This window comes from Oncorhynchus mykiss, chromosome 12 (genome assembly GCF_057628025.1).
Source record: "Oncorhynchus mykiss isolate SJ-2025 chromosome 12, ASM5762802v1, whole genome shotgun sequence".
In the NCBI taxonomy this organism is placed as follows: domain Eukaryota; kingdom Metazoa; phylum Chordata; class Actinopteri; order Salmoniformes; family Salmonidae; genus Oncorhynchus; species Oncorhynchus mykiss.
This window is the reverse complement of record NC_143033.1, coordinates 92,347,695-92,371,552: the sequence shown is the minus strand read 5'-3', so window position 1 is coordinate 92,371,552 and position 23,858 is coordinate 92,347,695. Positions and strand designations below refer to the sequence as shown.

At 43.6% G+C, this 23,858-nt stretch overlaps 2 protein-coding genes across 9 annotated transcripts in view; both read left to right on the top strand.

Annotated features, from left to right (window-relative positions):
- LOC110538041 (TOM1-like protein 2) overlaps positions 1 to 3,473 on the top strand; it is a 43,846-nt gene extending 40,373 nt beyond the window's left edge. For all 7 annotated transcript variants that reach the window (XM_090194062.1, XM_090194059.1, XM_090194057.1 and 4 more), the window contains one exon: positions 468 to 3,473. In XM_090194062.1, the coding sequence (XP_090050188.1) occupies positions 468 to 613 (146 nt within the window). In that variant the 3' untranslated portion in view covers positions 614 to 3,473. The remainder of the gene's footprint in view (positions 1 to 467) is intronic.
- Positions 3,474 to 3,989: 516 nt separating this feature from the next.
- srebf1 (sterol regulatory element binding transcription factor 1) overlaps positions 3,990 to 23,858 on the top strand; it is a 39,974-nt gene continuing 20,105 nt past the window's right edge. Inside the window, exons 1-9 of one of the 2 annotated variants that reach the window (XM_090194053.1) lie at positions 3,990 to 7,919; positions 11,412 to 11,996; positions 13,371 to 13,534; positions 13,961 to 14,104; positions 16,528 to 16,746; positions 18,298 to 18,412; positions 18,807 to 18,967; positions 21,596 to 21,812; positions 22,040 to 22,224. In XM_090194053.1, the coding sequence (XP_090050179.1) occupies positions 7,817 to 7,919; positions 11,412 to 11,996; positions 13,371 to 13,534; positions 13,961 to 14,104; positions 16,528 to 16,746; positions 18,298 to 18,412; positions 18,807 to 18,967; positions 21,596 to 21,812; positions 22,040 to 22,224 (1,893 nt within the window). In that variant the 5' untranslated portion in view covers positions 3,990 to 7,816. Of the gene's footprint in view, positions 7,920 to 11,411; positions 11,997 to 13,370; positions 13,535 to 13,960; positions 14,105 to 16,527; positions 16,747 to 18,294; positions 18,413 to 18,806; positions 18,968 to 21,595; positions 21,813 to 22,039; positions 22,225 to 23,858 lie in introns of both variants that reach the window. The other variant, XM_090194052.1, reaches the window with a different exon arrangement.

Below are 23,858 nucleotides of genomic sequence, written 5' to 3'. Positions count from 1 at the left end.
TAGAAGCTCTCATTAAATGTGGGATAGATTCAGTTTCCTAATTTGTGTCAAAATTCTCTGATCAGCTCTTTAGTACTTGATATATTAGGCTGCGTTTACACAGGCAGCCTAATTCGGATCTTTTGCCACTTAATTGGTCTTTTGACCAATCCAATCAGATCAGAATTGGCTGTCTGTTTAAACGCAGCCTTTGTGCTGTTATTCTCAATCCTGCTCCTGGAGAGCCGCAGTACTGCAGGCTTTTGTCTCAGTTTAGTACCATCACACCTGATTCAACCAATCTACTGATCTTCAACACATTGATTGGCTGAATCAGGTGTTTCACTGCTGATGTGGGGCAAAAACATGCAGTACTGTGCCTCTCCAGAAGGTGCAGCAATAAGGATCACTACCCAAAAAGTCAACAACTGACTAACCATTTGTATATGTCCTGCTGTTAACAGGGGTTTTCTCTCCTCTTCCTCTAGAGTTTGATAAGTTTCTGGAGGATCGAGCGAAGGTGGTCGATTCCTTACCATCGCTCCCTGGTGATGAGCCTGGTCCCCCTCTCAGCGCCCCCAGCGGCACCCGCAAGAAGGCTGAACGGACGGAGGATGCCCTCTTTGCCTTGTAGACTCTCCCCCAGGAAACCTCTCTCTCTGAGACATCTGCAGTACCTAGGTATCCCCTATCCGCCACTCCTGCCAAGCAGCAGTGTAGCTACTGAACTGAACACCAATCCTCCTCCTGCAGAGGACCATGCTTGCTGTCTGCTTGCTGTCTGCTTGCTGTCTGCTTGCTGTCCGCCTGCCCAGCCGCGTTGCATCATGTATTACTATTGAGGGTTTGATCCGTCTGTCAGTGTGGGATGTGTCTGTCGTCTTGTATCTCATCTGCAGCTAGCTACCCTAAGGAGGATATAACCTAACATTGTGAGGATGAGGATAAAATGACACAACCTCGTCTTTATGTTCCTCTGAAGGTGTGAAGGTTAACAGAAAAAATCCTTCTGAAAAAGCAGACCGAGGCATATAGTCTATACAAACAGAGGAGTACTGTGTTATTTTAATAAATGTAGCTTATGAATAATTTATGCATTTATTCTTTTAACAGTTTGTACTGTACTATGTACTAGCGCTGCACTCTGTAGTTGTCTCTTTTTTATTATTTACTCACGTTCCTTTTTAGGTTTCCTTAACCCTTTCATTACCCATTCTACAGTTGTGAAATGTTGGTACAGGGAAAGGCAATGCATGAGGAAAGACTACTGTTTGACAGACTCCATGCTAGTGTTACTCAATTATGGCACAATAGTTCTGCAGGGCCAAATAGCAAACATGACTTACCTGTATCTGTCTGTCTCCACATTTCAAAAGGGAGAAGGACAAAATATATACAGCTGCAAGCAGCCATGTCAAGGTTCAAGCCCTATGGCACCACAGCAAATATCTGGCACACAGCTTTTATATTTGCTTTCCTCTTTGAAAAGCTGTTGTCAACTTCCCTCCATGTTATCTGTGTGGTGTGTACATACTGTAGGGAAGGAAAGGGTCCAAAATAGTATTTTCAATCAGAACCTAAGTAACACCCACCAAATATTTCTGATGGATATTATACAGGGGGTACCGGTACCATACATTGACCCGTTACCCCCTGTATATAGCCCCGTTATTGTTACTCTTTTATTTTTTACTTTAGTTCATTTAGTAAATATTTTTCTTAACTCTTATTCTTCATAAAACTGCATGGTTGGTTAAGGGCTTGTAAATAAGCGTTTCACAGTGAGGTCTACACCTGTTGTATTCGGGGCATGTGACAAATGGAATGTGATTAATACTACCACGACAACAACCGTATGAGTTGCAGCAGTGACTTTCCGCTCTGGTACTATCTGTACACTATGTAAGTGTAGCGATTTTGAGTTCTTCCAAAGACTTTTTAATGACAAACTAATTTAGTAATTGTTTATCAGAGGAGGTTGGTGGCACCTTAATTGGGAAGGGCGGGAACGTGGTAATGGCTGGAGCGGAATAAGTGGAAAGGTATCAACAACATCAAACACATGGTTTCCATGTGTTTAATGCCATTCCGTTCGCTTCTTTCCAGCCCCTTTCCAGCCCCTCAGCAGCCTCCACTGGTGTCTTCTGATATTGGGCTATTCTTCAATGTTTTCCCTCCCCTTCTACCATGAGACCAATTTCATGAACTTTATGCACTTTTGGATCCTTGAACGTTTCGGTATATTTATCCTTGTGTTAATAAGATGGGAACTGTTTTTATAGGACACAAGACATTTTCTTAGACTAATTGCATATGATTTTAAATCTTTATGAAATTTCAGCCCTTTTCTGCTCTACAAAGCACACTTTACAGACAGCCGTAAATAGAAAACCGGACACTTTTTCCTGATATGGAAATTAAAGGAATAGCGCAGGTGAAATATGGCACTGAAAATCGAATCAAATTGTAAATTTATGATGGCGTATTGGTAGCATACTTCACAGAAAAGTTATTGCAAACGCTTATACATGTAGTTATTGTAATCATTTTTTTTACGTATGTTTACATAAATATGTATATACATCAGAAATATGTGAGTCTTACCTGCAGTACATGTTTAAAAGTCCAACTGAATTATTAGCTTTTGTGTAGGTCGCCTAGTCGAAAGGCTAACTCATTAATGTATTGTTTGGTCTCCTGGTTGTATATGTACAGTAATGTCATGCAGGAAAATGAATTCCTCCCAGATCCTTTCTACTTTGGGGAAGCTCCCCTGCTCTCCTCTCTTTACACATACATGTGTGGAACAGAAATAGGTTCGGATGTGCTTCGGAAGGATGACCAAAAACGTTATTTTTACCGTGTTTTATGTGTTTTTACTGTGGTCTAAATTGTCTGGTAAAGCTTCCTGTCTTTTATTTTTGAGGATTACAGTGGGCGGTAGCTGTGGGCTGTGACTCTGCTAGTGGGACGGCCCATTTTAACCTGTTAACATTCTATTTTACTTTGCTTACCTACAGTAGGTAATGGAGTTAGATGCGGGCATAACATTCTCTTCCTGTTGTCAGGAAAACATGGGCTACAGACCTTTGAGGCAAAAGAGGTTCGTTCTTCATTTCAACTCTTTTGCCAGTACTTTTCAAAGTTAATGCTTATAAAGCTTCTACAATTAACACCAAATGAATAACTACAAAACGCCATGACGTTTCACTTCAATAGGAACTATGTGTTTACTTGCAAGTATCCTTATATACTTATCAAAGTAATGTGTATTATACTGTAAATGAGATACTCAAATAAGTAAAAAAGACCTTACTGTATTTTATTTAAAAACATCTGCTTCCAGATCAAACATTATTTTTAACAATCATTTATAAATGTTAGAGGGTGATATTACAAACAAGTACATTATTTGTATGATTTGTCTTGGGCATTAATGTTTGAATGTGTTTTAGAATACTGTAACAGAATAAACTGTTATTAATGCGCTTTAACTCTGTTTCATTCTTGTCCTAGTTGGTCTTCTGTTGCTTTAATTCCACCTCTTATGAAATAGTAGCATACATTTTACAATCAACAGTTGCTGTTCCTCTTATGTCTTAAGGCTGGACAAAGCATAGAGATGTTTGAACTAAGATTCTTTGTTACTGAACAAATATAACATGTCACTTTAAACAGTTGATTTCTATGTGTGTCACTTTTAATTTTTTATAACCAGAAAACGTTATGTATATGCTTAATCGTTTACGCTGTCCTCCGATCAGATGGTTGTGTGAACCTGTTGGTTTGCTATGGATCATGTGAACCTGTTGGTTTGCTATGGATCATGTGAACCTGTTGGTTTGCTATGGATCATGTGAACCTGTTGGTTTGCTATGGATCATGTGAACCTGTTGGTTTGCTATGGATCATGTGAACCTGTTGGTTTGCTATGGAACATGTCGACCTGTTGGGTTGCTATGGAACATGTCGACCTGTTGGGTTGCTATGGATCATGTGAACCTGTTGGGTTGCTATGGATCATGTGAACCTGTTGGGTTGCTATGGATCATGTGAACCTGTTGGGTTGCTATGGATCATGTGAATCTGTTGGTTTGCTATGGATCATGTGAACCTGTTGGGTTGCTATGGAACATGTGGATCTGTTGGGTTGCTATGGAACATGTGGATCTGTTGGGTTGCTATGGAACATGTGGACCTGTTGGATTGCTATGGAACATGTGGACCTGTTGGGTTGCAACAGGAATGAGCTATTGGACATTGTAACCCAATGTATCTCTTCACTACCCGCAAAACTGGTTGAAATATGTAATTTCAACAGCAAAACTAGTTAAATGTTTTTTCAACCAGTTTTGCTCACTGAGTATGGACATGGGGGAGCTGGAAATTGTGTCCTCCGCTGTTCTGTTGAGGAACAGCTGTTTTTCCTGACTAGGAAATGTTCCGGTCTAGACTAAATGGTCAGGAGAACTCTTGTCCCTCCTGTATGATGATGTGGGTGTTCTATGGCTGTGCTGTTCTGCAATTCATTACTTTGGTTTCAGCTTTCTATTGTGTGACCTGATTATGCACGTATTAACCAATAAAACACTAGCAACGTGTGACCTCTACCAACACTTTGTTTATGGTTATTTTCTTGTGTGTATTACATTTGTCCTTGCGATGGTGTTAGTATATGAAATATGATAGTGAACACACATGGTAAATTCAGGCAGAGACAAGCTCATAGTTCAACCTGGCGTAGTGGCCCACTGAGTGATGCAACAGACTCACTTCTTGCACCATGTTATTCATAGCACTGCATGTTTCCCCTACCCTGAACCTTTCCCCTTATACTGTAGGTAGTTATACCTCCCCTCCCATGCCAAGGTAATAGTTTCCTGTTGATGTCCATGCAGACACTCCAGATGTATTCATGCAACAATTTCAATGATTTTACTGAGTTACAGTTCACAAAAGAAATTCAGTCAATTTTTAAATAAATAAATTGGGCCTAATCGATGGATTTCACATGACTGGGAATAGAGATACCTTAAAGTAGGGGCGTGGATCAGAAAACCAGTCAGTATCTGGTGTTACCATCATTTGCCTCATGCACCACGACATCTCCTTCGCATAGAGTTGATCAGGCTGCTGATTTTGGCCTGTGGAATGTTGTCCCACTCTTTAATGGCTGTGCGAAGTTGCTGTATATTGGTGGGAACTGGAGCATGCTGTTGTACACGTCTATCCAGAGCATCCCAAACGTGCTCAATGGGTGACATGTCTGGTGAGTATGCAGGCCATGAAAGAACTGGGACATGTTCAGCTTCCAGGAACTGTGTACAGAACCTTGCAACATGGGGCTGTGCATTATCATGCTGAAACATGACGTGATGGCTGCGGATGAATGGCCTCAGGATCTCATCACGGTATCTCTGTGCATTCAAATTGTCATTGATTAAAATGCAATTGTGTTTGTTGTCTACCTTATGCCTGCCCATACCATAACCCCACTGCCACCATGGGGCACTGTTCACAACGTTGACATCAGCAAACCCCTCGCCCACATGACGCCATACTCTCTGTCTGCCATCTGCCCGGTAAAGTTGCAACCCGGGATTCATCTGTGAAGAGTGCACTTCTCCAGCGCGCCGGGGTCCATCGGGGGTGAGCGTTTGCCCACTGAAGTCAGTTACGATGCAGAGCTACAGTCAGGTCAAGGCCCTGGTGAGAATGACGAGCACACAGATGATCTTCCCTGAGATGATTTCTGACAGTTTGCAGAACTTCTTCAGCTGTGCAAACCCAGTTCCAGCAGCTGTCCGGGTGGTTAGTCTCAGACCATCCCGCAGGAGAAGAAGCCGGATGTGGAGGTCCTGGGCTGGCGTGGTTACATGTGGTCTGTGGTTGTGAGGCCGGTTGGACATATTGCCAAATTCTCTAAAATGACATTAAGGTGGTTTATGGTAGAGAAATTAACATTAAATTCTCTGGCAACAGTTCTGGTGGACATTCCTGCAGTCAGCATGCCAATTGCACGCTCCCTCAAAACTTGAGATATCTGTGGCATTGTGTTGTGTGATAAAACTGCACATTTTAGACTGGCCATTTATTGTCCCCAGCATAAATTGCACATGTGTAATGATCATGCTGTTTAATCTTGATATGCCACACCTGTCAGGTAGATGGATTATCTTGGCAAATGAGAAATGCTCACTAACAGGGACGTAAACAAATGTGTGCACAATTTGAGAGACATAAGCTTTTTATGTACATTTTCTGGGATTTTATTTTTTCAGCTCATGAAACATGGGACCAACATTTTACATTTAGATTTTTGTTCAGTTTAGATCTGCCTGGATCTCCCTGACTGAATACAGTGCACACCCATAGACCTCTCAATTGGATCTATGCTGATAACTGACTGCTCCTTTGGCTGCCTGTTGAGCATCACACTGATCTCCTGGTGTGTTACCAGATTCAAAAGAGCATCATGTCAGTCAGGACAACAATCGCCCCAGGCAACAAAGGCAGTCCTGCTGAAAGCAGGCCGGGCCCCTATATACTATATCTCTCCTGCTCCACTGCTTGCTATTCAACAACTAGTTTGCAGCTGTGCTACTGTCGGTCGTTGACCCATTTCTTTCCAGTACCACACCTTTGTTGTGCCCCCTTTGTGTGTGCTTGTGTTTTGGTGAGCTCACACACGGCTCACATGTCCTACTACAATCCACATATCGGATAATTTGATCAAGGTTATTATTGTTGATTATTGAATGGTCTTTTTAGAGAGCCATTACTTTGTGTTAATTGCTTAATTACCATGGTTTGAATAATATGTGTTTTTGTTATTTATTCTTTGAGGAAAATGTTTGCTTTGACTTTATGCTACATGTCATTGTCCAACCAAAGGGGACTTCCATGAGCTTTGTTAAATCAACCCTGTTAATCTCGTCTTGCCCTAAAAGTTTTGAAGCCGCACTGTACTATGTATGTCCCTCCATATATTTAGCCTGCTCCCCCTTCCCCTCCACTACTCCAGGAGAAATACATGATGTAACCACGGGAGCCAAAGTCGTGATGTCAGATCACCCCACTCGGTTTCCGAGTTCCCCATTGGTCGAATTCTCTGGTTCTACAGACAGTCATCACTACGGGCCACACAAGCTTGAACAGTAGTTAGCCCACCCCTGCTTGGCGTTGATTGGCTGTTAAGGACAAGCCCATAATAAACACCCATGCTGTTGTTTTCCAGAGGACAATACCGTTTTCTCGATTATAAAACGTCATTAATGCATTATATAAGTACAGACCACGAAACAAAACAAATATTAAAAACATGACATGATATTTCCACGTTCAATTTATGTATTTGGCACTTGAAGAAGCTTATTGACTTTGGATATGTATTTCCCCACAGTGTTCATCCAACAATATATTCGTTTTCAAGGAACACTGCTTTTTATTCTTTGCAATAGCCATGCACAAATGTAAATACCATGGACACTGTATTTCGTCCTGGAGTTGCCAGTCAAAGAAAGGTATGAGACCATGAAGGGGGAGTCAGCATTCGCAAGTGGTCGGGGGTTGGCTAGAACAAGTGTCACTCATTAAGCGCTCTGTAACTAGCTGGCTAAACATGTGGATGGATCCTCAATGAGCACTGTTTAGCGTGAGAAGTGTGCCTCTTGGGCATCAATATGAAGACAGAAGAAGGCACTATTTGACAGATCAATAACAGAGTTTATCTCACTGGAATTATTGCAAATGTAGCTAGATACGATTTCCACTTAAATCGATGTTTGTGTAAGTTTTTAGCCACAGTGATTTAGCTAACCATAACGAGACAGCAAAAATGAACTTGTCTTTTGACGATCAGTCACTGGATAATCTGGATCCAACCATATCCCTAAATGACCCCAGCGATATTGACACGGCTCTGCTCAATGACATTGATGGTAAGAACGTTAAGCTTACTAGTAAGCTAGCTAGCAAAACGGACAACTTGAACTTGGTAACGCGTTAGCTAGTTGGCTATTGTTGTTGCGAATGTTAGCTAGCCAAACAAGTGACAACAATAGCAGCAACACATACATGAAACAGCTTGTACACATAGCGTTACTGAGTGAGGTATCATTAACTACGTATAGGCACCCAGTGAGTAATTTAGAATGATGTACAGCTTAGTTAGCTGTCATGTTAGCAAGTTAGCTAACTTACATTAGTTATGACCGTAAATCAAATTAACGAGTTATATTTTACTCAAACAGTTACGTTATGTGGTAGTAGGAGAAGGCTTCCTTCTCTCAGGGTCGAGGCTAGTTAACCTTATGGAACTAGCTAGCTACTGTCTGAGTTCGGTGCTTGTTTTTCTGTTGTTGCTGCTCTCGTTTTTGCGTTTTGGTTCTGATCTAACTCTAGACACATTTATATCTGCTATTTTGCATGTTATTGATAAGTTAAAACAATGTACATACTACACGAGCTGATAGTTCACTGCTAGCTTGTGTGTGATGAACGGAACAGACGCTAGTTAATGTGCCCCGCCCCCTCCAACTTGTCCTACTGACATCACGACGAGGTTAATGTCGAGCGTTCCCTGTCGGGTTCATTTCAAGAGGCGTGAAATAAGTCTATAACATGAATCATGATCTGATGGTTGCTTTTTTCCCACCCATATATAATTCCTATTTATGTATGAATTAATCATATGTTGCAGTCTTATTAATAAAATGTTAATCGTTTATATTTAAATTAGTATAGTTATATCGAACCTAGTTACGTCAATGCATAAGTGCATTCAATTAAATGGTGGCTATTCGATTCGTTGGTGATATTAACTAATGTTATTTGTCAGTATAATCAATGGTTGGTTGTTTGCCAACAACTGCTCTGCTGCAGCATCTCACCCTTCATTGATTCCACTCACTACCCTAAAAATTGACCGAGAGTAACCCAGCACTAAATTGTCCCATAGTAACCCCTTCTCATTGAAACCACAAGTGCTTCCTCTCTTTCTATCTTGGGGGCTGGTCTGCATTGCAAGTGTCTGAGGCACTTTCTGATTGGTCGGCAGCGATCACCTCATACAAAACATTGGTTTACAAATCCAGGCTAGTCAGACTGGTGTGCAGAGAGACAGAGAGCAAAGGCAGAAGCATGAAGTGTGTTCCGTTATTACTGAACCTAGTCCTTATAACATATGACTATTAGCTTGATGATTTGGTCTAAGATGAAACAAAATGGTATTTCTCCTTGCCAGGGAACAGCCTCCTCACTGTGCTGCCTGAAACTCATTCGGGATAGCCTAACCTACAGCCTATTTCTGTTGGAAATCCAGAAGAATAAGCTATCCTGTACTAACGAAGGTTTCTCATAGACAATAATTGTGAGCATCTCTAGCTGATGAAACAAGTATGCTATACAGTGTATTACCCTAAAACAAGGCCTGTTGTATTATTAGAGAATAAAGTTTTCAGTTTGAGTAATTAACTTGCTACTATTACTCAGTTCCATGTTCTAATGTAAAGTGCTACCATGCCATGTTTACATGGAGGGTGCAGCATAGCATAGTAAACATCACCCTTTTCATCAACACTCAATTCTTCTTGTGTCTCCATCCTCACCTACTCAGGGTTGTTGTCCTTTTGACAGACCGTGTGCATCATAATGCTGTGAATAGTAGTGAAGTAGCTGCAGGTCTGGGATGGTGTGACTGTGATCATAGTGTCTATTGTGTTGCCTGTCTCGCTGTGGCCCTTTTGGAGCCCATTAGAGTGGCATAGAGCCAGTCTCCTCTGCTGCAGTGGCCCCATAATAACTGCATTACTGACCAGGACTGAACTGAGCTGGCCCCATTTACTGTCCTGCTCTACTTCTCAGATCAGGGCCCATATCCACAAAGTATCTGAGTATGAGTGCTGTTCTAGGATCAGATCTTTTGTGTTCATGATAATCTGATTCATTATGATCAAAACTGATCTTAGATCAGCACCTACTCTGGGACACTTTGAGCCCAGTTCTTGGTTTTTCTAGTGGAGTTAGGGCAGAGATTAAGTGACACATTACCATGTGGTGTGGCGAGAGAGATGGGAGAAATGCTCTGTCAGTCAGTCACCCAGTGGTTCAAGTCTTAATTTAAGCCTTTAGTTGACAATCATGAAACGCTCCGATTGGGTTACAGGGTTTTATCTCTGCTCCATTCAGAGGCCCAGAAACGTGGTTTGGTCATTGGGAGGCACGCTGATGCACCCATCCCGTTAGCGAGATTATTTACGTCAACATCAGCTGGATTGCAAGCGCGCCAAATTCAAATTAAATTACTAATTTAATGTAAGAACATCTCTCTCAGTAGACAAAATATTACAAACAGCTAGCAGCCAAGTAGATTGGTCATGAAAGTCAGAAAAGCAATAAATTAAATTGCTTAACTTTGATCTTCGGATGTTTGCACTCACAAGACTCGCAGTTACACAATAAATGTTCCTTTTGTTTCATAAAGATTATTTTTATATCCAAAATACCTCCATTTGTTTGGCGCGTTATGTTCAGAAATCCACAGGCGTGAGCGGTCACGACATCGCAGACGAAAATTCCAAATAGTATCCGTAATGTCCACAGAAACACGTCAAACGTTTTTTCATAATCAATCCTCAGGTTGTTTTTTCAATATATAATCGATAATATATCAACCGGTACTTTAGCTTCGTCAATAGGAGAGAGAGACACAAAGACTGCTCCAAACTTTTGCGCAAGCAAAATTCTGGGGACACCCAGCTATACACTGACACGATGTGATCTTTCTCGCTCATTTTTCAAAATAAAAGCCTGAAACTATGTCTAAAGACTTTTCACACCATGGGGAAGCCGTAGGAAAAGGAATCTGGTTGATATCCCTTTAAATGGAGCGAAGGCAGGCTATGGAACATGGAGCTTTCAAAATAGAAGCCACTTCCTGGTTTGATTTTCCTCAGGTTTTCGCCTGTAATATCAGTTCTGTTATTCTCACAGACAATATTTTGACAGTTTTGGAAACTTTAGAGTGTTTTCTATCCTAATCTTACAATTATATGCATATTCTAGAATCTGGGCCTGAGAAATAGGAAGTTAAATTTGGGTATGTTTTTCATCCAAAAATCAAAATACTGCCCCCTACACTCAAGAGGTTTTTAAGATGTTCAAAATGACTGCAGTATGGAGTGAACAAAAGGCTCTGCTGTGTGTGTGTGTGTGTGTGTGTGTACAGCTGTTTGTTCCAGTCTAGCTTTAACACATGATTCAACTAATCACAGTCTTCAACTTAGATTACTTTGTTTTAGTTTTGTCTTATTTGACCCTCTTTTCCTGATTTCTGTGGTAATGTCATGGTTAACAAGGCATCCCCTGTCTCTCTCTGTCTCTGCTTCTCTCAATCTATGGAGTACTCTGACTATATCCCCATCTCTCCTCAGACATGCTGCAGCTCATCAACAACCAGGACATGGTGGAGTTCAACCAGGACATGGCGGGTCTCTTTGACCCCCCTCAGTTCACAGGGGTCACCCCTACCCAGGACCTCCCTGCCCTCAGCCTGCCCCACTCCACCACCTCCCCTCCATCCACCACCTCCTCAATCCTGAGCAGCAGCCCCCACCTTGATGCTCTCCTGGGGCCCCCCATCATCTGCAGTTCCTCCCCCCCAGACAAGGCCTTCCACCCCCCCACCTTCCAGCAGTCACCCCTGGCCCAAGTCACCACCTCCACCCCTGTACCACTACCTAGGCCGCAGCCAGCTCCCCAGCAGGGCTCTCCATCAGCCCAGGCTGCTCAGGGTCTCAGGGAGTCCAAGGTGGACCTGCCCCTGCCGGTCCTCTCCCCCCCAGCCCCTGTTCCAGTCCAGCTTCCTCCCCCAGCCTCCTCCCCCCATACTGTACCCGGCCAGAGCCCCGTGTTCAGCCCCGCCCCCCAAGCCCTGTTCACCTCTCCTGCCCCCCAGCAGTCCCAGGCCCACACCCAGCAGATACGGATTAACTACAGCACCCACAATGGCTACAAAGGTGAGGAACAGATTGTCTCCATTCCTCTGTATTAATAGTTGAAATGCTGGTAGTAGATGGATGAGAGTCAGAAAATAAGGCCAAGGGAGCAAACGAATGCAAGGAAATGTAAAACTGAGTCACTCCCCCTAATCCTAACCCCTTCCACGTGGAGATGAAACATAGCTATTTTAATGGTTGTAGGGGTTTCCCCATGGCCCTCCCTGCTCAGCCCCGTCCTGCCAGGTAATGGGAGGGAAGGAGGGACCCCACCATGTGTTGCTAGTAGTAGAGCCACATGGTCGTTAAGACGTCTTATTTATGATGCAGAGCAGGGCCATGCTGTTGTGTCTGGATGAGAGCAGAGCATGACTGGAGGAACAGTTTACACATGCTCACACTCCTACTGTCTCACCCACTCTCACACACACTCTCTCTCTGTCTCTCTCTCTCAAGGCGAAAGGTAGGGACTGACAATGGAAACTGGTATACAAAGCACAAACACTCACTCCCTGAAGAAAGCCTACTTGGTGTTATGTTATGAGGAGATAGAGTTGTGTTCTATGGTGCAGTAACAGTAGTAGTTCAGCATGTTTCCAAAGGAGAGTCAGTGGGTTACTCAACAACCTCCGCTGACTGTCAGTCAAAATCCCAATCTAATACCCGTTGGTCAAAGTGAAGGACCGTCCCTGAGGCTGAGAGAGGGTTTTTTGTCTACGCTCTCTATGAGCCATATTCAGATATACACACCTTGCCCGTGTCGCATACCTGTGCAACACTGTCCCTTTAACAATGTCTCGCTACACTCGCATTAACATCTGCTAACCATGTGTATGTGACAAATAAAATTAGATTTGAAACTACAGTAAGATATCTGCCCCATGCAGCCATGCCCCAGCATTACAAACCTACTGACTCTGTGTAGACCAATGTCTTTACAGCCACCTGTACTGTTATGTTACACACTGCCTGCTACAGTCATCATATCATATGTTTTCTAGAGGTCAAAGGTCATTCCTACAATGATAATCCATACTGTTATCGGTCAGTGACTCAAGTGTCTTTATAGCTACCAAACGTACTGTAGTGTACACTCCCCGCTTCAGCCAGTATCCCATAATGATATCACTCACCAGGGGGAAAGGTCATACACTACTAAGCCACGCAAAAAATGTATGTGAACTTTGGCCTTGCCAAAGACTTATGGTGACGCCAGTTTATATGGTGTTTTAGTTTTACAGCTGGTTTTACAGCTTGAATTATTTCAAACACAATTGAGTCCATACTAGCATGACGTTTTGAACCCAGAAACAAATATTTAAGTACTCCCTCCTTGTTTCAGGCAGTTTTCTTCCGTTTGGTGCCTAATGAACATGACCCTGATTATTTTTCTAGCTGTCAATCATCAAGGAGGCCCCGCCCAGCCCATGGTCAGCCTGTCGTCGTCCCCTTCCGGTGTTCAGCCAATGACCATCCAGGCTCTGACCACTACGGCCCCCCTCCTGACCACCTCAGCAAGCCCCCCAGCTCAGACCATCGCATCACATCACATTCAACAAGTTAGTTTGTTCACCTGGAGTGAGTGTGTGTGTGTTATGTTTGATGAGACTCATTAACCCTAAGAATATCAACACACCAGAAAAAAATGATTTGTTCTTTGCATTCAAACCTATTATTGTCCTAGTATTTGTTTCATTTCTAATTCATTTCAATGGAACAGAACTGCTCCCTCAGGCTTATAGTCTAACCCTCCATCTCTCTCTTTCTCTCTCTCTCCCTCGCTCTCTCTCTCTCTCCCTCGCTCTCTCTCTCTCTCCCTCGCTCTCTCTCTCTCTCCCTCGCTCTCTCTCTCTCTCCCTCGCTCTCTCTCTCTCTCCCTCGCTCTCTCTCTCTCTCCCTCGCTCGCTCTCTCTCTCTCTCTCCCTCGCTCTCTCTCTCCCTCTCCCTCGCTCTCTCTCTCTCCCACTCGCTCCTCCTCCTCTTAGGTATTGCTCCAGCCCCAGTTTATCAAGGCTGAGTCTCTGCTGCTTACCACCCTGAACCGTGACCCCTGTATGGTCACTACTGTGGCCTCTCCATGCATCACCTCCCTGGCCACCACCACATCCCAGAGCACCCACTCACTGCAGGTAGGAACCACAGCCCAGAGCACCCACTCACTGCAGGTAGGAACCACAGCCCAGAGCACCCACTCACTGCAGGTAGGAACCACATCCTAGAGCACCCACTCACTGCAGGTAGGAACCACATCCTAGAGCACCCACTCACTGCAGGTAGGAACCACATCCTAGAGCACCCACTCACTGCAGGTAGGAACCACATCCTAGAGCACCCACTCACTGCAGGTAGGAACCATATCCCAGAGCACCCACTCACTGCAGGTAGGAACCACATCCTAGAGCACCCACTCACTGCAGGTAGGAACCACATCCCAGAGCACCCACTCACTGCAGGTAGGAACCACATCCCAGAGCACCCACTCACTGCAGGTAGGAACCACATCCCAGAGCACCCACTCACTGCAGGTAGGAACCATCACCACAGCCCAGAGCACCCACTCACTGCAGGTAGGAACCACATCCTAGAGCACCCACTCACTGCAGGTAGGAACCACAGCCCAGAGCACCCACTCACTGCAGGTAGGAACCACAGCCCAGAGCACCCACTCACTGCAGGTAGGAACCACATCCTAGCGCACCCACTCACTGCAGGTAGGAACCACAGCCCAGACCACCCACTCACTCCAGTTAGGAACCACCACCACAGCCCACCCACTCACTCCAGTTAGGAACCACAGCCCAGACCACCCACTCACTCCAGTTAGGAACCACCACCACAGCCCACCCACTCACTCCAGTTAGGAACCACCACCACAGCCCAGACCACCCACTCACTGCAGGTAGGAACCACCACCACAGCCCAGACCACCTACTCACTGCAGGTAGGAACCACCACCACAGCCCAGACCACCCACTCACTCCAGGTAGGAACCACCACCACAGCCCAGACCACCCACTCACTGCAGGTAGGAACCACCACCACAGCCCAGACCACCCACTCACTCCAGTTAGGAACCACCACCACAGCCCAGACCACCCACTCACTGCATGTAGGAACCACCACCACAGCCCAGACCACCCACTCACTCCAGGTAGGAACCACCACCACAGCCCAGACCACCCACTCACTCCAGTTAGGAACCACCACCACAGCCCAGACCACCCACTCACTCCAGGTAGGAACCACCACCACAGCCCAGACCACCCACTCACTGCAGGTAGGAACCACCACCACAGCCCAGACCACCCACTCACTCCAGGTAGGAACCACCACCACAGCCCAGACCACCCACTCACTCCAGGTAGGAACGAGATGGTAGGAATAGTAATGTCATAAAGTAGTAACAGCATTTAGAAATGGTCATTTTCCCGAAGAAAAATAGTCTAAAAGTATTTTTATGGTAGTGGAAGAATAGAAAGTATTGTGGTGTATAGGACATTGTGTCAAACATACTGCCTGTCTGAGGGGGAAACAAACTCAATATACTTGATGATGACTAAAACTGAATGGAAACTGTGTATAAATGGTCTTGGACCTACATTCATACAGTTTCCTCTGTCCAGCTCACTAATGCAAAATTCCAAAAAACGATGGATAGAGAACAATTTCTTACACATTTTGACGGCAATGGTATCTAACACATTTTTCATTGCGGCCCTCTGGACGTCGTTGAAGCCCGAATGAGTTTGACACCCCTGATCTAGATGCTACTTTAGTGATTGTCTTCTTAGAAACAATGTCTCTCCTCCCTCTTTCTTTCTTTCTCCCTCCCTCTCTTTCTCTCCCTCCTCTTTCTTTCTCCCTCTTTCTTTCTCCATCACTCTCTTTCTCTCCCTCCTCTTTCTTTCTCCCTCTTTCTTTCTCAATCCCTCTCTTTCTTTCCCTCCTCTTTCTTTCTCCATCCCTCCCTCCCTCTTTCTCTCCCTCCTCTTTCTTTCTCCATCCCTCCCTTTCTCTCCCTCCTTTCTTTCTCCCTCCCTCTCTTTCTCTCCCTCCTCTTTCTCTCCTCCCTCTTTCTTTCTCCATCCCTCCCTCCCTCTCTCTCTCCTCCCTCTTTCTTTCTCCCTCCCTCTCTTTCTTTCTCCCTCCTCTTTCTTTCTCCATCCCTCTCTTTCTCTTATCCCTCTTTCTTTCTCCATCCCTCCCTTCCTCTCTTTCTCTCCTCCCTCTTTCTTTCTCCATCCCTCACTCCCTCTCTTTCTCTCCTCCCTCTTTATTTCTCCATCCCTCCCTCCCTCTCTCTCTCCTCCCTCTTTCTTTCTCCCTCCCTCTCTTTCTCTCCCTCCTCTTTCTTTCTCCATCCCTCTCTTTCTCTCCTCCCTCTTTCTTTCTTTCTCCATCCCTCCCTCCCTCTCTTTCTCTCCCTCTTTCTTTCTCCATCCCTCCCTCCCTCTCTCTCTCCTCCCTCTTTCTTTCTCCCTCCCTCTCTTTCTCTCCTCCCTCTTTCTTCTTCCATACCTCCCTCCCTCCCTCTATCTCTCTACCCCTCTAGGCTCTGATGAGTGGTGGCACCTTCCTGACCACAGTGCCAGTGATGATGGACTCTGACAAGCTGCCCATCAACCGTATCACAATCAGCAGTAAACCTATGGGCCTGCCCCCCAAGGGCGAGAAGCGCACCGCCCACAACGCCATCGAGAAGCGCTACCGCTCATCCATCAACGACAAGATCCTTGAGCTTAAAGACCTGGTGGCCGGGACTGAGGCCAAGGTATTAATATTGGAAATATATACATATATTAAAAATATATATACATATTTGCTAAATATTATTTGCAACATACATTTTAAGCAGGAGATTCCCATTGAGATACAGTAGAGCTTTCAAGAACTGAATCATCTGACAGAGAAAAGTAACTGGCTGTGTCCAAATACCCATACTAGCGTACTACATTCTGCATACTCATTTAGGCTGATCTAGTTTAAGTCACTCGTCTTTTCCGACTCGAGTGTTTGACAACAGCTGATAAATAGATAAATTGACACGCTGTACCAAAACGAACGAATAGCAGGAATCAACGCAATCTCATATTAGATGACTCATTTGGAGTACTATTACATAAAAAAAAAAAAATACTATACATTATATATTTTTTTGCGTGCTGTTTAGTACGCTAGTATGGGTATTGGGACACGGCCACTGTTTTGTTTGTGGATTCCAATGTCAAGACGTTAATGCTGTGTTCGTATTATATTGAAGAAAAGCTCATTGGTTGCATTCAAATGCATACTGTTTATCAGAGGCTCTTAAAATCTTGCATTAAATTTGTATTCACCTTTTTCATCTGCTAAGCAGCTCAACAAGTTGTTGTATTTACCCTTTTCATCTGCTAAGCAGCTCAACAAGTTGTTGTATTTACCTTTTTCTTCTGCTAAGCAGCTCAACAAGTTGTTGTATTTACCCTTTTCATCTGCTAAGCAGCTCAACAAGTTGTTGTATTTACCCTTTTCATCTGCTAAGCAGCTCAACAAGTTGTTGTATTTACCTTTTTCTTCTGCTAAGCAGCTCAACAAGTTGTTGTATTTACCCTTTTCATCTGCTAAGCAGCTCAACAAGTTGTTGTATTTACCCTTTTCATCTGCTAAGCAGCTCAACAAGTTGTTGTATTTATCTTTTTAATCTGCTAAGCAGCTCAACAAGTTGTTGTATTTACCCTTTTCATCTGCTAAGCAGCTCAACAAGTTGTTGTATTTATCTTTTTCATCTGCTAAGCAGCTCAACAAGTTGTTGTATTTACCCTTTTCATCTGCTAAGCAGCTCAACAAGTTGTTGTATTTACCCTTTTCATCTGCTAAGCAGCTCAACAAGTTGTTGTATTTACCCTTTTCATCTGCTAAGCAGCTCAACAAGTTGTTGTATTTATCTTTTTCATCTGCTAAGCAGCTCAACAAGTTGTTGTATTTATCTTTTTAATCTGCTAAGCAGCTCAACAAGTTGTTGTATTTACCCTTTTCATCTGCTAAGCAGCTCAACAAGTTGTTGTATTTACCCTTTTCATCTGCTAAGCAGCTCAACAAGTTGTTGTATTTACCCTTTTCATCTGCTAAGCAGCTCAACAAGTTGTTGTATTTACCCTTTTCATCTGCTAAGCAGCTCAACAAGTTGTTGTATTTACCCTTTTCATCTGCTAAGCAGCTCAACAAGTTGTTGTATTTACCCTTTTCATCTGCTAAGCATCTCAACAAGTTGTTGTATTTACCCTTTTCATCTGCTAAGCAGCTCAACAAGTTGTTGTATTTACCTTTTTCATCTGCTAAGCAGCTCAACAAGTCAGCAATTCTGAAGAAGGCAATAGACTACATCCGCTACCTGCAGCAGTCCAACCAGAAACTGAAAAAAGAGAACATGGCCCTGAAGATGTCTGCCCAGAAGAACAGTGAGTGGTTCTTCTCCTCCCTGCCCTGGCTCTTCTTCTCCTTCTATGCCTGCCCTTTCCTCTCTTCCATCCTCCCTTTATCATGATCCTATTGTTATTCTTTATGAAGAAGAAGGATTCTTCATGGCTAAAGCTTTTAATTGCTTAAAGAAGTGCTTTGTGAAATGCAGTCAATTTCTGATAGCAAGTGCTTGTTGTGCTCAGATCAAGAGCTGGGCCCGTATATCAGTAAACTGATTCTAGATCAGCACTCTGAGACACTTTATAGATATAGTTGTCATAACAGTGTGATGAGGTTGGCCTGAACTATTGTGAGGTTCATCCTTTCTTTCTCTACCTCCCTCCTCTCCTTTCTCCTCCTCTCTCCTCCTTCCTCTCTCTCCCTCCTCTCCAGAGTCTCTGAAGGACCTGGTTGCCATGGAGGTGGATGGCCCACAGACGGACGTAAAGAGCGAGCTACCCACCCCGCCGCCATCCGACGTGGGCTCTCCCACCTCCTACTCCCACTGTGGCAGCGACTCAGAACCCGACAGCCCCATGGGGGAGGACAGCAAGGTGGGTTTCACAACCTGAGACGTGAAACCTCACTGAAAAGCATTGAGTGGAGCCAGTCAGGAGACTGGATGTTACCCGTAACTAGGGTTGAATATTCAGAGGTGGAAACTTTCCGTGGGAGTTAACAGGAATATACGGGAATTAATATTAATACCATTTAAATATAGATGTTTTTTGCATTGGATATATTTACCATATCATATGGAGACATAAACATAAACCTTTTACCTTATCATAAGTAGACACAATTGCAAATGATTAAATCCTTCCAATAGAAAAAAAAAAACGATTTAGTTACGAATTTAACTTTAATTAAATGAGTTGACTCTTCACATGGGATGATTTCACTGAACAACAAAGGGGAATATTGAATGATCCCCAATGATCCATGGCATCTCCCAAAAATGTTTTCAACATACATCTGTAAAATGATAGTCTAGAAACTAAAGCTTTTTTTGTCTTCCTCTCAAGCTTCCATGTCTTCTCCCTGGACCTCCTCAATGTCCACCTCTTGAACATCAGACTCTGAGGCCTCATCTTCACTATCACTTTCTAACCTTGTTGAGGATGGCTCGTTGTCAGGCTCAAAAAGCCTAAAATTTGCCTGGATGGCCACCAAATTTTGTTGGTCAGCCTGTTGTGTGCTTTGGTGTGTGTGTTCCAAAACAAGGAACAGTTGCGCTCTGATGCGGCTGATGTTGGTGTGATTTGGAGGATGATGAAGGCAACAGGGGAAAGAACCTCAGATCCACAAAGTCCCTTCCACCAGGTGGCTGATGAAATATGTTGGCACGACTGCCATATTGCATCTCCATCCCAAAGCTCTTGCTTGGAAGTGTACTTCGCCAGACTGCCAAGAACCTTGCCCACATCCAGGCCAAGGTGGCGAGACACGGTAGTGATGACACCATGGGCCTTGTTGATCTCTGCACCAGACAGGATGCTCTTGCCAGCATACTTGGGGTCCAACATGTACACTGCAGCGTGTATGGATGAAGAGACCGGTGTGTCTGTTGTCCCTTGTGTCTGTGCTCTTGTAGAATACTGGTTGAGGGGTGGAGATAATATAGTTAATTATTCCTCGCCCACGAACATTTGACAACCCATCAGAGATGATTGCAATACAGTCTGCTTTCTCTATGATTTGCTTGACCTTCACTTGAACTCTGGTGAACTCTGCATCCAGCAAATGAGTAGATAAAGCATGTCTGGTTGGAGGGGTGTATGCTGGGCGAAATCTCTTCCAATACACATTGCCTGTGAGCATCAGAGGTGAACCAGTTGCATACACAGCTCGAGCAAGACATTCATCAGCATTTCTTTGACTACGTTCCTCCATTGAGTTAAAAAAAAACTTCTGATTCCAGGAGGGCCATGAGCTGTTGCTATCGATAAGATATCTGATTCATCATTTTCACCTCGAGTAGAAGTAGAGGGACTTTTGTCAGAGGTTGCTTGTTGTGAGCGCTGAGGGAACGTTATGCACTTGGCCAGATGATTCTGCATCGTTGTTGCATTCTGCACGTATGATTTGACACAGTATTTGCAAATGTACACAGCTTTTCCTTCTACATTAGCTGCAGGGAAATGTCTCCACACATCAGATAGTGCCTGTGGCATTTTCCTGTAAAGATGAGAAAAAATACAATTCCATGTAAAGATAAATGGTTAAGCAGTTAGATTAAACAACTCCTTTGTAAGATAAATGTTTTAAAATGAAACATGTATGGAAACAGGTGAATTAACACTCCTCAGTTAGCAGCCTCAAGCAATTAAAACCAACATGGTAGCAGAAACTAACTAGCATAAATTGTTAACAAGTTATAAATTATTTAAACACACTTTGCTGTAGGCTACTATTTACTAGTTAACAAATAATAATGTATGTCGTATAAAATATATTCAGCCCACCCAGTATTGTAATCAAAACTTACCAGAAAGCATGTAGTCCTTAGCTCAGACAGTGTATTAGTGTGGGCTCAATAGCATCTCATTAGTGTGCAAGATCTTGAGAATTAGCTGTACATCTGATGGAAGAGTGCACTGCACATGTGATGGATGAATGCACTGTCCATGCAGAGGGTTGGAATTCAATTGAATTGGGGATAGTTTAACCAAAATATGCCACAGACCTAGAATTGCCTTGTCTGTACCACAAAAAAGGTTCACTGTTATAAGCTAACATTTTTGATGAATTTAAGCTAAATTCCCCAAATTCCAGGGCTTAACTTCCCATGGAAAATGTCCGGAAATTTCCCGGAAAGTTTCAGACCCATTGCAACCCAACCCATAACTAATGCTTTTCGTGACTTTAAGAAAGGAGCTTGAAATATGTTGGACTTCTCAGCTATAGTTACCTAGAATAGAACGCTATGAAAGGAAATTCTCTAGCAGCATACATCCTGTAGCAACAAGGCTGGAGACAAACTTAAACAGAGAAGCTAAACCGTTGTTTTGTTCAATGGCTAACCATTGGTGTCTCCAATTATCATGTAAGGTAAACTTATATAAGTTATAGTTCTTAGTTCTAACTCCCTGATTACAATTCTAGTTCCAGTTCCATCTCTGCCTCTTGCTTTAGTTCTATTTCTAACCCTGACTCCTTGTGTTCTGTCCTCTCCCGTCCAGCCGGCGGTCAATCTGATGGACACGTCCTCATCCACTCCGGGCAGTGCTGGCATGCTGGACCGCTCCCGCATGGCACTGTGCACATTCACCTTCCTCTTCCTCTCCCTCAATCCCCTGGCTGCCATGCTGTGTGGAGGGATGGGCTCCAGCACCACCGCTAACAACCAAGCAGTGCATCCTGGGACAGGCAGGATCATGCTGGGCCTAGACAACGCAGGTATGGAGGGAGGGAGAGAAAGAGGGAGGGTGGTGGAGGTGTGTATCTTACTCCTAGTGAGTTCATCTAATACTCCCATGTGTATTTTCTTGTGAGTCCATCTCTTCTTTGTCTGTGTGTGTGTGTGTTTGCGTGCGCGTCTCAAACTCATTGTGTTGTTGTATCTCCAAAAGTAATTCTGTGTGGGTGTCTCCAAAAGTCATCCTCTCTCTGTGTTTTCCTCCTAGCTGACTCGTGGGGCTGGATGGACTGGGTGCTACCCACTCTGTTGGTTTGGCTGCTGAATGGTGTGCTGGTGGCTGGGGTTCTGGTCAGAGTGCTGGTCTATGGAGAGCCAGTCACCAGGCCCCACTCTGGATCCTCCGTGCTGTTCTGGAGGCACCGCAAGCAGGCAGACCTCGACCTGGCACGGGTGAGAATATGGAGAATGTGATTTCGTCAAAATGGCATCCTATTCCCTATATAGTGCACTATGTAGGGAATAGGGTGTATGGTGTTCACTCACTGCTGTACAGTGGTTCTTCCTTTAAAAGTTGCAAGCTTATGCTGCGACCATTAGTGCTAGATGGTGGCATTCTGTCATTGCGCCACACTATCACAAGGCGGAGTTAGAACGCTGATCTATCGATAGTCTAAACTGTGGCACAAATTGACTGTCTTTTCGTAAATGAATGGAAGTGTTTTCAGTCTGAGAGTCTCCTCTGGCACTAGAGTCCTGCATCAGGCAACAACAAAAAAACTGTCGCTGTGTGCCTGGAGTTAAGTGAGAACTTGGGTAAATGAGGGAATTACACTTTACATGTGGACTGACGATTTTCCCAAAAATAGGCACGTTTGGCTTTTGGTTTCTTTCACTCTAAAAACAGAAATAAATAATTCTAAATAACAAAACTGGCTTTATTTACAAATGATTAAGAATGTCTCACCGCGTGTTCAAGAATGGCCTTTTTCCCTTTATTCAGATTATAACCGCTCACTTTCAGTTATTTGAAAACAAAATCATCTCCAAAATATCATATTGTGGTTAAACTCAAATATTCTAATAGATCAAAAAAAAAACATGATTAATTGGAACCTTTATCAAGTGGAAGAAGTAAGGAACTTGTCTGTCGGCCCTGGATTAAAGACCAAAATTGGTAAAAGAAAATTGTGATAAATAAAAATATATACTAGTTTAATTTAAGGACCAAAGAAATGCCAGCTGTGCCATATAGATTGTAAAATAGTTGGGAAGAGATAAACATATTGTTTTTTTAATGGTAACTGTTCATAAAAAAACTATGACATTGCTACCAAAGAGAACAGACGAAATTGACAGTTTTCATCAAACCAGCTTCTTTCAATGGTGCCACACGTTCCAGGGTTAGGACTGTAACCACCAGAGGACTTGAAAACAATGTTTCCATAACCTACTGCAGGCCTGAAACCTAAGGGTTTAACCTTCTGAATGAATGATTATATTGAAGATAGAATGAGTCCCGAGAGCCCATCCAACGATTATTATTGTTACTATTAACCCTGCATTATAGTTCTATAAAAGCCCCTTAGATAGTAGATAACAACACTTGTTTTTTACAAGGGCTATTAGCAGGACAATAGACATGATGTGGTCCCAAAAACACCTCTCTGACATAGGGTCCAGCAAATCTCTTGATGTCATTGAATGTCTCGCCAGCTTTGATCCATGGCTGGCCTGCAGCACGCAAAGTTCTTTGTTTGTCAGACGAGTCATTGGGTCAAAACAAGAGTACACACATGGTTAATGTTATTTTTAGCATTATTAGGCCTACTTTACAGTATTGTAGCCTACTGTACATGTTCATTTTCCTGGGCTTTCATGTTCGGCGTAACACCGGCAAATAGCACTGTCCGTGACCATAATCCCCAAGTCAAACAGTATTTTACTCAGATGTTTAATTATTCAAGACTCTTTTCTCTTCTCTGTGCTGGAGTTCTTTTAAGTCGTCCACCCCTGATGGGCTATCAGCAGGACAACAGGCTGCGTTGTTTTCTAACCTCATCTGGATGGTTCCATAACTAATTACT